Source organism: Saccopteryx bilineata, chromosome 1, assembly GCF_036850765.1.
Source record: "Saccopteryx bilineata isolate mSacBil1 chromosome 1, mSacBil1_pri_phased_curated, whole genome shotgun sequence".
NCBI lineage: Eukaryota > Metazoa > Chordata > Mammalia > Chiroptera > Emballonuridae > Saccopteryx > Saccopteryx bilineata.
In genome coordinates this window covers 129971049-129988147 of record NC_089490.1, presented here as the reverse complement: position 1 = coordinate 129988147, position 17099 = coordinate 129971049, and the positions used below count along the sequence as shown (strand labels likewise).

Genomic DNA, 17099 nt, shown 5'->3' with positions numbered 1-17099 from the left:
TCTCTAGTTATTTTAGATGCATGGTTAAGTTGTTTATTTGAGCTTTTTCTAGCTTATTAAGATATGCCTGTGGTACTATGAACTTTCCTCTCAGTACTGCTTTTGCTGTGTCCCAAAAATTTTGAGTTGTTGTATGCAGATTATTATTTCTTTCTAGGAATTTTTTAATTTATTCTTTGATCTCATTGTTAATCTATTCGTTATTTAACAACCTCTATTTAGTTTCATTGTGTTTGAGAATTTTTGAGTTTTTGTGTTTTGGTTGATTTCTTGTTTCATGCCATTGTGATCAGAGAAAGTGCTCGATATCATTTCAATCTTCTTAAATTTGTTGAGACCGCTTTTGTGCCATAACATATGGTCTAGCCTAGAGAATGTACCATAAGCACTTGAAAAGAATGTATAATCTGCTGCTTTAGGGTGAAAGGCTCTGAAGATATCTATTAAATTGAGTTGACCTATTGTGTCTTTTAAGTCTGCTGTTTCTTTGTTAATTTTCTTTCTAGAGGATCTATCTAATGATATTAGTGGGGTATTAAAATCCTCTACTATTATAGTATTGCTGTTGATTTTGCCCTTTATATGCATCAAAGTCTGCTTTATATATTTATGTTCTATATTAGGTGCGTAGATATTTAAAACGGTTATATCTTCCTGTTGGATTGCTCCCTTTATCGTTTTGTAGTGACCTTCTTTATCTCTTACTATAGTCTTTGTTTTAAAGTCCATTTTGTCTGATATAAGTATTGCTACCCAGCTTTTTTTTCATTTCCATTTGCATTAAATGTTTTTTTTCCATTCTTTTACCTTTAATCTATGTGCATCTTTTGTTTTAAGGTATGTCTGTTGTAGAGAGCATATATATGAGTCCTGTTTTCTTTTTTTTATAAATAAATTTTTATTAATTTTAGTGGGGTGACATCAATAAATCAGGGTAAATATATTCAAAGAAAACATGTCCAGGTTATCTTGTCATACAATTATGTTGCATACCCATCACACAAAGTCAGATTGTCCTCCGTCACATTCTATCTAGTTTTTTTTGTTCTCCTCCCCCTCCCCTTTCTCTCTTTCTCCTCCCTCTTTCATTTTGGATTTTGTATATATGAGTCCTTTCTCTTTTTTCCTTGGTGAGTGTTGCCAAGGGTTTGTCAATTTTGTTGATCGTTTTAAAGAACCAGCTCCTTGTTTTATTAATTTTTTGTACAGTTTTTCTATTCTCTATTTCATTTATTTCTGCTCTAATTTTTATTATTTCCTTTCTTTTTCTGGTTTTGGGTTGTCTTTGTTCTTCTTTTTCTAGTTCCTTAAAGTGTGAAGTTAAGTGGTTTACTTGGGCTCTCTCTTGTTTGTTCATATAGGCCTGAAGTGATATGAACTTCCCTCTTATTACTGCGTTTGCTGCTTCACAGAGATTTTGATACGTCATATTGTCATTTTCATTTGTCTGTATATATCTTGATCTCTATGCTTATTTCTACTTTGACCCATTCATTTTTTAAAAGTATGTTGTTTAGTTTCCACATTTTGCAGGGGTTTTTCCCTGTGTTTGCAGTTGAATTCTAGTTTCAAAGCTTTATGATCAGAAAATATGCTTGGTACAATTTTGATTTTTCTGAATTTGCTGATGTTATTTTTGTGACCCAACATATGATCACTTCTTGAGAATGTTCCATGTACACTAGAGAAAAATGTATACTCTTTTGCTTTGGGATGAAGTGTCCTGTAGGTGTCTATCATATCCAGGTGTTCTAGTATTTCGTTTAAGGCCACTATATCTTTATTGATTTTCTGTTTGGATGAACGATCTAGAGCCATCAGCGGTGTATGGAGGAATCCAAGTATGATTGTATTTTTGTCAGTTTTTGTTTTTAGGTCAATAAGTAGCCGTATTATACATTTTGGTGCTTCTTGGTTTGGTGCATATATATTAAGAATTGTTAGGTCTTCTTGATTCAGTGCTTCCTTAATCATTATGAAATGACCATTTTTGTCTCTGAGTACTTTTGCTGTCTTGTAGTCAGCATTATTAGGTATGAGTATTGCTACACCTGCCTTTTTTTGGATGTTATTTGCTTGGAGTATGGTTTTCCAGCCTTTCACTTTGAATTTGTTTTTATGCTTGTTTCTTAGATGTGTTTCTTGTAGGCAGCATACAGTTGAATTTTCTTTTTTAATCCATTCTGCTACTCTGTGTCTTTTTACTGGTGAGTTTAGTCCATTTACATTTAGTGTAATTATTGACACTTGTGAGTTCCCTATTGCCATTTTATAAATTCCTTTCTGTTTTGTATCTTGTTTGATTCTTCTCTTTTGTTTTTCTATCATTTGTTTTTGTTTGTTTGTATTCCATACATCTTTCCTCTGTTGCTACCTTTTTTAAGTCATGTGCTTCTGTGGTGGTTTTTTCAAGGGTGGTAACCATTAAGTAATGAAAAGGGTACCTACCATATTCATTATAGTACCCTATCTTATGGGTGTTTCTGCACTCCATCATCCTTTGCTACTGTTAATCTCCATCCTCTCCCCTTTTCTTTTGTTTTTGTTGTCACAGTTTAAATTTGGTTTTATTGTGTTCTTCTTGGAGCTTTTACTTGCGGTTTTCTTTTGTTTTGTTCTTTGTATCTGGTTGGAAAACTTTCTTTAGTATTTCCTGGAGTGGGGGTTTTCTGATGATAATTCCCTCATCTTTTCTGTATTTGTGAATGTTCTTATTTCTCTTTCATATTTGAAAGATAGCTTTGATGGGTATAGTATTCTTGGCTGAAAGTTCCTGTCTTTCAGGACTTTAAATATTGGGGTCCACTCTCTTCTAGCTTGTAGAGTTTCTGCTTAGAAATCTGATGATAATCTAATAGGTTTTCCTTTATATGTTGTATTCTTCTTTTTTTCTGGCTGCCTTGGGAATTTTTTCTTTGTCATTGGTTTGTGCCAATTTCATTATGTGCCTTGGAGTAGGTGTTTTGTGGTTAAGAAAACTCGATGCTTTGTTTGTTTCTTGAATTTGAGGCTTTAGTTCTTTCCACAGGTTTGGGAAGTTCTCATTTATTTTTTGTTTGAATATATTCTCCATTTTGTTTTATCTCTCTTCTCTCTCTGATATGACTATTATCCTTATATTATACTTTTTGATAGAGTCAGACAATTCCTGTATGACTTTCTCATTTTTTAAAAAAAATTTTTGAGTCTCTCTCTTCTACTCTCTTTTGTGCCTTAAGTTGCTTGTTTTTTATGTCACTAATCCTACCTTCTTTCTGGCCTGTTCTATTATTTAAGCTTCTTACCTCGTTTTTCAGTTCATGAATTGAGTTTTTCATCTCTGTTTGATTGTTTTTATAGTTTCAATTTCCTTGGTAATATATTCTTTGTGTTCATTGAGTTTTTTTCTGAGTTCCCTAAATTGCCTTTCTGTGTTTTCTTGTATATCTCTGAGTATTTTTAGGATTTCTATTTTAAATTTTCTGTCATTTAGCTCCAAGGTTTCCAATATATTAAATTTTTTCTCCATAGATTTTTCCACATCTATCTGTGCTACTTCTCTAACTTTTGTATCCATGATATTCGATTTCCTTTATTTTAATGGCATCTGAGGGTGGTCTTGTTGATAGCATTTTTTTTTTCAGTGTGTGGGACTCCCAGACGCTCCAAGGATCGATTTTTCTGTCTCTGATTGATGAACTTGTTGAAATTTTGTGGATATTTGTCGGTCACTCTCCTCATGGCACCGTTTCTCTTGGGTCCTGTTTTCTTATCCATGCAGCTACCCTATATCTTTTGATTGGATCATTTAATCCATTTACATTTAAGGTTATTATTGATATGTAGTTGTTTATTGCCATTTTATTTTTTAAAGCTGTATTCCTCTTTTGCTATATTCTTTTCCCACTTTGATCTGTCTACAACAGGCCCCTTAACATTTCCTTAAGCATTGTTTTGGTTTTAATGAATTCCTTCAGTTTTTTTTTGTTTTTTTTTTTTGGTCTGGGAAGCTTTTTATTTCTCCTTCAATTTTAAACGATAGCCTTGCTGGATAAAATAGTCTTGGTTGTAGGTTCTTGTTCTGCATTACTTCAAATATTTCTTGCCATTCCCTTCTGGCCTCAAGTGTTTCTGTTGAGAAGTCAGATGTCATCCTTATGGGGGCTCCTTTGTATATGATAGCTTTTTTTTCTTTTGCAGCTTTTAATATTTTCTCTTTGTCACTTAGCTTTGGTATTTTAATTATGATGTGTCTTGGTGTAGGTTTCTTTGGGTTTCTCTTTAATGGAGTTCTCTGTGCTTCTTGAACTTGTGAGAGTTTCTTCTGCATTAATTTAGAGAAGTTTTCAGCTATGATTTGATTGAACAAAGTCTCTATCCCTTGTTCTTTTCCTTCTTCAGGAACCCCTATGATGCTGATGTGATTTCATATTGTCACAGAGCTCTCTAAGAGTTTCCTCAGACTTTTTGAGTCTCTTTTCTTTTTTCTTCTCTACTTTCTTGCCTTCATTCAAGTTGTCCTCCAACTCGCTGATTCAATCTTCAGCTCTATCCATCCTGTTTTTAATTCATTCCATTGTGGTCTTCATTTCTGATATTGTATTTGTAATCTCCAACTGATTTTTTAAAATGTTTCAATATCCTTTTTTATACTTGCTATTTATTTAGGTGTTTGCAATGACCATCCATTGTTGTTCTAAGATCCCTAAGCATCCTTACAATCATTATTTTGAACTCTGCATCCGGAAGTTTGGTTATTTCCATATCACTCAGTTCATCTCCTGAAGGTTTCTCTTGTGGTTTCATTTGGATTGCACTTCTTTGACTTCTCATTATTTCTGTGTGTTTGGGTGTTTTATTTGTAGAGCTGGTTGAGTCTAGGCTTGGTGTTGTCTACCTCCAGTTTTCAATTGTGTTATTTCTAGGTCTTCTTAATTTGGCATCAGCTATTATTTGTAATCCACTTTCGGATTTGGGCTGCTTTGAAGTCTTGATCTGTTTGTTTTCTTAACAGGTGATAGTCTTGTTTACTGATCTCAGCAGGAGGCTTCCTTGAAACTGTATCCAGGAATGCTGTGGATTTAACCTGAGACTCTGAAGACCTCTTTTACCAGTTAATCTCTCTGGGACAGGGTGGTTTCTCAGATTCAGTAGGGGGAGGTGTATCTCAGATCTCCATGGAGACCTGAGTTACTGCCCCTCCTCCCACTTTTTTTTTCCAGCTGTGTCTTATTGTGCTGATTGGATCTGGGCAGATGTCTGGAGATCTGTGATCTGGAAGCAATTTAGTCTTTTGTTTTGTGGAAGGATCAGTCCCTCCCCCAGCTATGGCCACCTCCAGCACTGGATGAGTCAGCCTTTTAGGTCATCCCCTGCATTTCTCTGCCCCTCATCATCCTTCTTTCTCCCCTTTCCTCTTGGAAGACAAGCTGGTCCTTTCAACACACCTTGCTTTCTTGTGGCCAGGCAGGTGTCTGTGAGCAGTATTTTCTCTCTTCTCCCTGGAGTGAGAGCCCCTCTGGGCTCTCATCCTCACCTCCCCTCCGTTCCTGTTAGCAGTGGAGATTCAGGCACACCCTACCAGGTTTGTTATGGCTTCTTCTCTGCTCCTTGGTTTTTGAGAGCTGTTCTTTTAGACCAGAGTTGGTTTTCCATGCTGATTGTTCCTAAATTGATTTGTATTCCAGTTTGTTGGTGAGAGCTGGGAGTCTGTGTGTCTGCCTTCTCCGCTGCCATCTACAGGTTCTGAAGTTCCCAGTCTTTCAGCCTTTTTATTTATTCGTTCTTTCCACAGTCCCGTTCTGCTGACTTAGATGAAGTCTTTCATTCTGTATGTCTCTTTCTGTTTTCAGAGCCTGTGGCAATGTTTGCCAAGAAGCAGCCAGCACACAATCAGGTGCAGGCTGTGGCGGGGACCAATGCCATGCTGAACTGCGAGGTGGCCCAGGCGCAGATGCAGGTGACATGGTATAAGGACAACAAGAAGCTGAGTGGGAGCTCGAAAGTGCACATGGAGGCCACAGGATGCAGCCGGCAGCTGGTGCTGCAGCAGGCGGGGACGGCAGACAGCGGGGAGTACAGCTGTGAGGCTGGTGGCCAGAGGGTCACCTTCCACCTGGATGTCACAGGTCAGTTCTTTGGAGTACTGACTTAGTCTTGTTTTGTGATGATCAGTCAGTTACATTACAGACCATAGACCCTGGTTCTCTCATTAGACTTCATAGACTTTTGTGGACAAGTGAAACACAATGGACTGAGTGTACAGAAGGGAGGGGCTTCCTGTTCCCCTTTAGTCCTGCTTCTAACAGTTATTTATCATTGTGCATTATGAGTGCATTTTCAGAACCCTTGTCATATTTCTGGTAGCCAGGACCATGGCTCTGCTGGGTGCTTGAATTCTAGGCATCTCAAGTGTAGATTCTGTGACTGCATTTTCTTTCTTTTTTAAATTTAATTTTTAAATTAATTTTAATTTATTGAGTTAACATGGATTGAAGTGTCTCACTCAGTATAACACCTCCCTACCATGTGCCCCCCTTTACCCTCTTTGCCCTCCACCACCTAACTCTCCCTCCTCTTTCCCTTTGGGATTAGCTATTCTGTTGTATCTGTGTGTTATTTATAGATAATATTACTAATCTCTTCGCCTTCTCTGATCTTGTCCCTTCGTCCTTCTTCCCTTTGACTGCTGTCCCTCTGCTCCCTGTGACCCAGCCTCTGCCTCTATTTCATTCTTCAGTTCACCATGTTCATTATATTTCATATATAAGTGAGATCAAATGATTTCCTTTCTTTGCCTGGCTTATTTCACTTAGCATAGTTATCTTCATGTCCACCCATGCCATCGCAAAAGGTAAAAGATTTCCTTCTTTTTCACAGCTGCATAGTATTCCATTGTGTATATGTACCATAGCTTTCTTTTTTTTTTTTTTCATTTTTTCATTTTTCTGAAGCTGGAAACGGGGAGAGACAGTCAGACAGACTCCCGCATGCGCCCGACCGGGATCCACCCGGCACGCCCACCAGGGGCGACGCTCTGCCCACCAGGGGGCGATGCTCTGCCCATCCTGGGTGTCGCCATATTGCGACCAGAGCCACTCTAGCGCCTGAGGCAGAGGCCACAGAGCCATCCCCAGCGCCCGGGCCATCTCTGCTCCAATGGAGCCTTGGCTGCGGGAGGGGAAGAGAGAGACAGAGAGGAAAGCGCGGCGGAGGGGTGGAGAAGCAAATGGGCGCTTCTCCTGTGTGCCCTGTACCATAGCTTTCTAATCCACTTGTACACTGATGGACACTTGGGCTGTGTCCAGATCTTGGCTATTGTAAACAATGCTGCAGTAAACATGGGGGTGCATATCTTCTTTTGAGTCTGTTTTGTTGTTCTTAGGATGTATTCATAAAAGTGGGATAGCTGGGTCAAAAGGCAGTTCCATTTTTAATTTTTTGAGAAATGCCTTACTGCTTCCCACATTGGCTGCATATGTCTGCATTTCCACCAGCAGTGCAGGAGGGTTCCCTTTTCTCCACATTCTCACCAGCACCTATCATGTGTTGTTTTGTTAATGAGTGCCATTCTGACTGGTGTGAGGTGATATCTCATTGTGGTTTTAATTTGCATTTCTCTAATGATTAGTGATGATGAACATTTTTTCATCTATTGGCCATCTGTATGTCCTCTTTGTAGAAGTATCTATTTATATCTTTTGCCCATTTTTTGATTGGATTGTCTTCCTGGTATTGAGTTTTACAAGTTCTTTATAAATTTTAATTATTAACCCCGTATCAGACATATTATTGAATATGTTCTCCCATTGTGTGGTTTGTCTTTATATTCTGTTCATATTGTCTTTAGCTGCACAAAAGCTTTTTAGTTTGATATAGTCCCATTTGTTTATCCTGTTTTTTATTTCACTTGCCATTGAGATATATTAGTAAATATATTGCTGTGAGAGATGTCAGTGAGCATGCTGCCTATGTTATCTTCTAAGATGCTTATGGTTTCACGACTTACATTTAAGTCTTTTTTCCATTATTATTATTTTTTGCAATAGTGAAGGGGATTGTTTCCTTAATTTTTTTTTCTGACAGTTCATTGTTGGTGTATAAAAATGTCTCTGATTTCTGTGTATTAAATTTATACCCTGTCACTTTGCTGAATTCATTTATCAGGTCAAGTAGTTTTTTGACTGAGACTTTAGGGTTTTCTATATACAGTATCATATCATCTGCAAATAATGATAGTTTCACTTCTTCTATTCCAATTTGGATGTCTTTTATTTCTTCTTCTTGTCTGATTGCTATGCCTAGGACTTTCAGGACTATGTTGAATAAGATGGTGAAAGGGCTCACCCCTGTCTGGTTCCTGATCTTAAGGGGATTGCTTTTAATTTTTGCTCATTGATTAAGATCTTGGCAGAGTGTTTATCATAGATGGCCTTTATCATGTTGAGTTATGTTCCCTGTATTCCCACTTTGCTGAGAGTTTTGATCATAAATGGGTATAGATTTTTATCAAATGCGTATTCTGCATCTATTGAAATTATCATATGGCTTTTCTTTTTTGTTTTGTTTATGTGGCTAATCACTTTGATTGATTTACAAATATTGTTCCATTTATGCCTCCCCAGAATGAACCCCTCTTGATCATGATGTATGATTTTTGTAATGTATTGTTGGATCCGGTTTGCTATATTTTGTTGAGGATTTTAGCATCTAAGTTAATCAAGAATATTGGCGTATAATTTTCTTTTTTTGTGTTGTCTTTGCCTGGTTTTAAAATCAGAATTATGCTTGCCTCATAAAAGGAACTTGGAAGTCTTCCTTCCTCTTGAATTTTTTGAAATAGCTTGAGAAGGATAGGAGTTAGTTCCTCTTTGAATATTTGGTAGAATTCACTTGTGAAGCCATCAGGCCCAGGACTTTTCTTTTTTGGTAGTTTTTTGATAACTGTTTCAATCTCATTTGTTGTAATTGGTCTGTTTAGGTTTTCTGATTCTTCCAGATTAATATTTGGAAGATTATATGTTTCAAGGATTTGTCCATTTCATCTAGGTTGTCTAGTTTTTTGTGTACAGCTCTTCATAGTATTTTCTTACAATATTTTGTATTTCTATGTGTTAGTTGTTATTTCTTCACTCTTATTTCTAATTTGATTTATTTCAGTCCTCTCTCTTTTTTTCTTGGTGAGTCTGGTTAAAGGTTCATCAATCTTGTTTACCTTTTCAAAGAAACAGCTCCTGGTTTCATTAATCCTCTGTATTGTTTCTTTATCCTCTATATCATTTATTTTCACTCTGGTCTTTATTATTTCCTTCCTTCTACTAGCTCTGGGCTTTACTTGCTGTTCTTTTTCTAGTTCTTTTAGATGTAGGGTCAAGTTTGTTTATTTGAGCTTTTTCTAACTTCTTGAGGGATGCCTGTAATGCTATGAACTTCCCTCTCAGGACTGCTTTTGCTGTGTCACATAAATTTTGATTTGAGGTATGCTCATTATCATTCATTTCTACAAATTTTTAAATTTTTTTCTTTGATCTCATTGTTTACCCATTCATTGTTTAATAACATGCTATTTAGTTTCCAAGTGTTTGAGTATTTTTCAGTTTTTCTGTGATTGGAGAAAGTGTTCTATATGATTTCAATCTTCTTAAATTTGTTGAGACCGCTTTTGTGCCCTAACTAGTGGTCTATTGTAGAGAATGTAAAATGAGCACTTGAAAAGAATGTATATTCTGCTGCTTTAGGGTGAAAGGTTCTGAAGATATCTATTAAATCGTGTTGATCTAGTATGTCCTTTAAGTATGCTCTTTCTTTGTTAATTTTTTTTTCTTGAGGATCTATCTAATGATGTTAGTGGGGTATTGAAATCCCCTACTATTATGGTATTGCTGTTGATCTTGCCCTTTAAATCTATCAAAGTTTGCTTTATATATTTAAGTGCTCTTATATTAGGTGCCTAGATATTTATAACAGTTATATCTTACTGTTGGATTGCTCCCTTTATCATTATGTAGTGATCTTCTTTATCTCTTACTATAGTCTTTGTTTTAATGTCCATTTTGTCTGATATAAGTATTGCTACCCCAACTTTTTTTCATATCCATTTGCGTGAAATATTTTTTCCCATCCTTTTATCTTCAGTCTATGTGCATCTTTTGTTTTAAGGTGTGTCTCTTGTAGACAGCATATGTGTGGGTCTTGTTTTCTTATCCATGCAGCTACCCTATGTGTTTTGATTGCATCATTTTATCCATTTACATTTAAGTTTATTATTGATAATGAATTGTTTATTGCCATTTTATTCATTAAAACAGTATTCCTCTTTTGCTATATTCTTTTTCCCCTTTGATCTGTTTACAATATGCCCCATAGAATTTCTTGCAGCCTTGGTTTGGTTGTAGTGAATTCCTTTAGTTTTTTTTTTGTCTGGAAAGGTTTTTATTTCTCCTTCAATTTTATATGATAGCCTTGCTGGATAAAGTAGTCTTGGTTGTCGGCTCTTGTTCTGCATTACTTTGAATATTTCTTGCCATTCCTTTTGGCCACAAGTGTTTCTGTGAGAAGCCAGAAGTCATCCTTATGGTGGCTCCTTTGTAGGTGGTAGTTTTTTTCTCTAGGAGCTTTTAATATTTTCTCTTTATCGCTTAGCTTTGGTATTTTAGTTATGGTGTGTCTAGGTGTTTATTTCTTTGGGTTTCTCTTTAATGGAGTTCTCTGTGCTTCTTAAACATGTGAGATGTTTTTCTGCCTTAATTGAGGGAAGTTTTCAGCTATGTTATGCTTGAACACAGTCTCTATCCCTTGTTCTTTCTCTTCTTTTTCAGGAACCCCTATGATGCAGATGTTATTTCTCTTCATGTTGTCACAGAGCTCTCTTAGAGTTTCCTCAGACTTTTTGAATCTCTTTTCTTTTTTCTGCTCTGCTTTCATGCTTTTATTTATCGTGTCTTCTAACTCGCTGATTCGATTCTCAGCTTCATCCATTCTGATTTTAATTCCTTCCATTGTGTTCTTCATTTCTGATATTGTATTTGTCATTTCTGACTGATTCTTTTTTTATTTCAATGTCCTTTTTTATATTTGCTATCTCTTTATTTAGGTGTTTGTAATGACCATCTATTGTTGTTCTAATATCTTTGAGCATCCTAACGATTGTTATTTTAAACTCTGCATCTGGTAATTTGGTTATATCTGATTCATTCAGGTCCTTTTCTGGGGATTTCTCTTGATTCATTTGTATTGCATTTCTCTGCCTTCTCATTTTTTCTCTGTAAAAGAAGGTTTTGGCTCCTGGATTCTACTGGATTTGGCCTTTGTTCTCTAGGTATGGTCTGTCTCCAGGCCCGCCACCACCTCTGTTGCTGTTGCCTAGGGCATTTGGGTATGGGTGTTGCAGGTGCCTTCCCACTGGGGCTGTTGCTGTGGTTTCCTCATCTTCTACATGGGAGTGGCTGTGATCAGGTGCTTGTGTGTACAAGCCTTGGTGGCCTTGGCCTTTTCCCTGCCCCTGTGGGCGGCGTTATGCTCAGCCCTGAGGGCATTGGCGAGCACCTTTGTTCAGCTGGTTCTGGGCTTTCACCCCACCCTTGCAGGAGGAGTCCGCTCATGGGACAGCTGCAAGCCTTGGCTCCACAGGCCAGGCAGGACTGTATGCCCATGCTCAGTAGCGGGACTCTGCCTGTTCTGGGTTTTTGGCTCTACCCCCGTGAGAGGAGCGGGCTCCCAAGTCAAGCCACAAGCCTGGGTTCCATGGACCGGGAAGGCTGTGCTCTTATGCCCTTTCTCAAGGGCTGGTCTCCACCTCTGCCAGGGTTACCGCCCTTCTCCCACAGGCTGGATTACAGGCTACCTGCAGCTGGGCTTGACTGCTTTTGCACACCCCCTCTTCCCCAGCCAGGCAAAACTGAGCTCACACCTGGACCCAGTGCTGGCCAGCTGGCTTATGCCCTTGCCCACAGAACCGCCCTTCCACATCCCGCCGCCGCCCGCCCTTTGGCGAGCCCTCAGCCATGTGGGGTGCAGGCTTTGCAGCTCAGCCCTAACACTCACTACTATAGTTTTTATAGCTTCCTTTTTCTAAGTGACTCTGCTCTGAGTGCCGTGGGAGACCTTGTTTGGCTGGTGTCCTGCTTCCCTTTGCTGGTATTGCTGTTTCCAGGTGAAATATTCACTTCAGATTTGGGGAGTGACTTGCCCCAGGGGTTAGGGTGGCTGTCTTCTTAAATGTTTCTCCCTGTGCCTTTTAGAGTACACTCTCTTCCTGCTACTCTTGTACTCTCCTCTCTCCCCATCCCCCAGAGCCCCACGTGAGTGGTTATGAGAGAGGTGTTCTGCGTGGTCCCTTTAGAAGAATCCTGGGTCTGAGAAATCAGTCTCTTTCTCACAAACAGTATCCTGACTTGTTTCCAGCTAAATACTGTCTATACGCCTCTTCTAGGCTTTGGAGCTTTAGGCTGGGGCTTTGTTCCTGGGGTTTAGGACCCTCCCCTCTCTGCTAAACTCATTTCCTGCCATGCAAGTCTCTCCCAGCCGTTCGCTGCAGGGAGCTGGGCAGCCCTCTCCGTGTTTCTGCTTTTCCTCAGTCTTAGTCTGGCTTCTTCAGTGTTCCTTGGTTGAAGAGTCCTCTTAGTTTATTCCAAAGTTGGCTTTTCCAGATGATAGTTCTTAAAATTAGTTTGTAATTTATGTTGGTTCTGGGAGGTGGATGTTGATACGTCCACCTACTACAGCACCATCTTGTCTTCTCCTGAATATTTCTTGCCAGTCTTTCTGGTCTTAAGTGCTTCTGTTGAGAAGTCAGATGTTAGCCTTATGAGGGCTTCTTTGTAAGTAATTGATTGCTTTTCTCTTTCACCCTTTTTTTAAAAAATAATTTTATTTATTTTTTAATGGGGCGACATCAATAAATCAGGATATATATATTCAAAGATAACAAGTCTAGGTTATCATGTCATTCAATTATGTTGCATACCCATCACCCAAAGTCAGATTGTCTTCTCTCACCTTCTATCTAGTTTTTTTTGTGCCCCTCTTCCTCCCCCTTTACCTCTCCCTTATCCCCCTCCCCCCATAACCACCACACTCCTATCAATGTCTCTTAGTTTCACTTTTATGTCCCACCTATGTATGGAATAATGCAGTTCCTGTTTTTTTCTGATTTACTTATTTCACTTCATATCATGTTATCAAGATCCCACCATTTTGCTGTAAATGATCTGATGTCATTATTTTTTATGGCTGAGTAGTATTCCATAGTGTATATGTGCCACATCTTCTTTATCCAGTCATCTATTGACGGGCTTTTTGGTTGTTTCCATGTCCTGGACACTGTGAACAATGCTGCAATGAACATGGGGCTGCATGTCTCTTGCACCTTTTAGCATTCTTTCTTTGTCTCTTAACTTTGGCATTTTAATTATGAAGTGTCTTCATGTGGTCCTCTATGGTTTTCTCTTTAATGGGGGGGACTCTCTGTGCTTCTTGGACTTGTGTGACTTTATTCTTTATCAACTTATGGATGTTTTCAGCTATGATTTCTTCAAACAGATTCTTTACCCCTATAATGCAGATGTTGTTTCTCTTCAAGTTGCATAGAGCTCTCTTAGTTTCCTCAGTCTTTTTGAGCCTCTTTTCTTTTTGCTGCTTTGTTTTTGTTTTTTCATTTATCTTGTCCTCTAAATTGCTGATTTAATCTTCTGTTTCACCCAGCTTGCTATTGATTCCTTCTAGTGCAATCTTCATTTCTGATATTGTATTTGTCATTTCTGACTGGTTCTTTTTTATGATTTTAATGTCCTTTTTGATGCTTGTTATGTCTTTGTTTAGGTACTCATTGTGACCATTGATTGTTGCTCTAAGATGCTTGAGCATCTTAAAAATAATTATTTTAACTCTTCATCTGGTAGTTTGGTTACCTCCATTTCATTTAGTTCTCTTTCTTGGGATTTCTCTTGTTGATTTATTAGTGTCATATTTCTTTGTCTGCCTGTTTTGTCCATATATATATTTAGCACTGTGTGACTTTGAAGTTTGTTGTGGTGTTTTTATGAGGAAAATGGCCTCAGTGGTATTTATTTCGAGGCCAACTGATTTTTTTTACTTTAGGAATACTTCTTGAAGGTAATATTCTCCCTCCTGTTGTATGTGAGTATTGAATTAAGTTTCTCTTTTAATGAGTGTGATTATTTCTCAGTCTGGCTAGCGCTAAGGGTCAACCTTTATTAGACACTGTGCTGTGTCTGTCCTGTTTGGCGTATTTATTCTCCATAGTTTCTGGTGCCTGCTGGACTTCTCCTTTGTGTGTGCTGCTTGTGTAGTTAGCTGAGTCTAGGGTTTGTGCTATCTGCCACCCACTACTGATTGTGTGTCTTCCTGGGTTGGCATAAGCCATTGTTTGTAATCTGCTCTGGGCTACTTGTTTGGAGCTACTACTCTGTTCACTGTTTGTGTTGGCATTTCCTGTGCCTGGGTATTGTGTGTGGGGTCACTTTGTATATAACGATCAGCTTTTTCCTGCTTAGAGATGACAACAACTCAGTATCCATCTCCTCTTACAGCTACCTCGTATTCCCACAGAGTCTTCTGTATAAAGACTGTAGTGTGAGCTCAGACTGAGTCACCCAACCCACCCTTCTACAGGTTGCAAGCTTTGTGGGGTAGGAAAGTTGAGGTTGTGAATACAACATTAGTGAAACCCCCTACTTCAAGGGTCTCTTGGTCAGGAGCTCAGTATAGGGAATGTGGCCCAAACTCCCAACCACTGCCTAGTCTCTCAACCACTGCTAGATACTAAAACTTTACTTCTCTTCAGCAAGATGAGAAGCAGGTTCAGATTGAGTGGGGCCAACTGTCATCTTTGCAGAAGTTCTTCCAGCTGGTCTCAGGGAGGAAGACTGAGAGAGTCTTCTCCTGGGGCTGACTTGTGCCCTCCCAGAAGGTCAGTAAACTTCTTGACCAGATCCAACAATAAGTTCACAGGGACCCACACGTTAAATTGTTGTAGCGAAACCAGTGAGAGTATAAAGGCGTTCTCCACACCAAAGAACATAATTGAAAAATATGCACTTCACACTCTTCTCACAGAAGTCTGTGTGTGTGTGTGTGTGTATTTACTTATGTATTTTTTTTGTATCTTTCTGAAGTTAGAAGTGGGAAGGCAGTCAGACAGACACTCTACCACTGAGCCAACCCTCCAGGGCCCAAAGTACATATTTAAAGGAGTGTTTTATTCAAAACTGACAACCACAGGGACACCTAAGTCACTGAAATCATGTGGCCCCAAACACAGTTTGAAGTTAGCTTTTAAAGAGAAAATCACATACTGATTGGGGTTTGGGGAGGAGAAGAAGCATAGCAATAAAACAAAGCAGTGAAACAAACTCATTTACAGTGGATTACTCAGTTATCTATAGGATTAATTCAGGGAGCAACATTCTGGGAACATCTGCAACCTTGTAAAACTAGCCCAAGGCCACAGCCCATAAAACCAGCCTCAAGGCTAGGGGTAGGGAGTCTTTTAGGAAAAGTAAGTTCTGCTGAAAGTCTCTTTGTTTTAGAGAAGGTGAGTTCTGCTGAAAGTCTCTTTGCTTCATTTCAATATGTCCATGCTCTAAGTGTCTCTCCCTTCCCCCTTGTGTAATCCAGCCCAGCATGGCAGAATATCCAGCACCCAGGCCATCTGACTATGAAACTCCATCCTATCCAATGCACATGAGCTGCTGTGTCAGTGCTGACCACAGAGAGCATAACTTGCCTCAGCTGGGCCAGTTGTGAGGAACCCTTTCTTAGGATACCATACTAGCAAGGGGTGTTAGGTCCTGGACCCATACTCTCAGCAGCTGTCCACTAAATATTCCAGCCCTCATTATCCCTGGCAGGAACCTGGCACAGACCAGTTGAGACAATGTCTGTGACTGGCCCTCAGCAACCTTCTTGGAGCTACAAGTAATACAGTGTTTGTGGCTGCATCTGCTGGACCCAGGTGCACATGGAAATACCAGCTGCACACCGAGGCAGACTGTTACCCACAGTGGGTCTGGGGAAAGGTCCACTTAAAAGGCCATGATTCTCAAAGTCCTGCTTCCTGCAGCCTCTGTCTGCTGGCTGCTTGTTCGGCTTGGCCATTGAAAAACCTCTGGTAGATTCTAGAGCCTGCACAATTCAGGGATCTGGAGGAGTGGTGGGTGTGGTTCCCTCCTGTCAGCCCCAGGTATCAGTATGTCCAGTCTTTTTTCACAGACCTCAGTAGCATGTGACTTCAGGAGTCCAGTGGGTGTGGCCTCTGAGACCCAGAGATGTGGTCTGCTTGCAATCCTGACATTTTCTACTGAGTCTCCTGTGAGGTAGAAGCACCAATCAGTCTTGGGAGCAGGCAGGAAGGAGAGCAGGCGGTGCTCTTTCCTCAACACCAGAAATCTGAGTCACTGACATGCCCCCCAGAATGATCCAGTCCCATGGGTGAGGCTGGAATAACTACCAAGGGTGAGGCAGTTGGTTTCCCCCAGGCTGATGCCACTCAGAAGGGACTGCTCCATCTAAGAAAGATGGTGACTGAGGTATTGGAGAATGACTCAGCACAGGGGTTCTGGTGGCTGTCCCCCACAGTGTTTTACCCTGGGCCTCCAGATTCACACTCTCCTCACAGAACTCTAGTCCTCTCAGCCGTCCCTTTGCAAGGGCCCTGGGTAAGTGGCTGTGTATGGCCAGTGACTGCCACTGTTGTGGTCATGCAGGTTCCCACTGAGTTTGGACAGACAGTAAAGAAACAGTGGAGCCCAAAAATGGTGGGCCATTGTGTTTATTACAGTCTCGCACCAGCGGACAAGCAAACACACAGGGAAAACCACTTCCCCCTCCCAAAGCCCTGACACATTCTTTAATTATACAACCTGGAGAATCTTCTCTGGTTCCTCCTGGAATCAAAGGCCCCCACAAGCCTCAGTGGAGCTCCCAAAGCCCCTCAGTTCTGGTTCCACATCTGCACTCCTTCTTCTCTCCGCAAAAAAATAGTTTCTTCTTCAGTACTCTGCATTCTTTTGTCTCTCCCTGCAAAACTGCCCTGCCCACAAAGACTCCTACTCTAGCAAACATTAGCAAAACAATGGCCCCTCCCAAGCAGGAGTGCAATC

At 39.7% G+C, this 17099-nt stretch overlaps 1 protein-coding gene across 12 annotated transcripts in view; it reads left to right on the top strand.

Annotated features, from left to right (window-relative positions):
* Positions 1-17099, top strand: part of OBSCN (obscurin, cytoskeletal calmodulin and titin-interacting RhoGEF) — a 207689-nt gene that overhangs the window by 83819 nt on the left and 106771 nt on the right. For all 12 annotated transcript variants that reach the window (XM_066266225.1, XM_066266252.1, XM_066266217.1 and 9 more), the window contains one exon: positions 5832-6107. In XM_066266225.1, coding sequence (XP_066122322.1) covers positions 5832-6107 — 276 coding nt within the window. The remainder of the gene's footprint in view (positions 1-5831; positions 6108-17099) is intronic.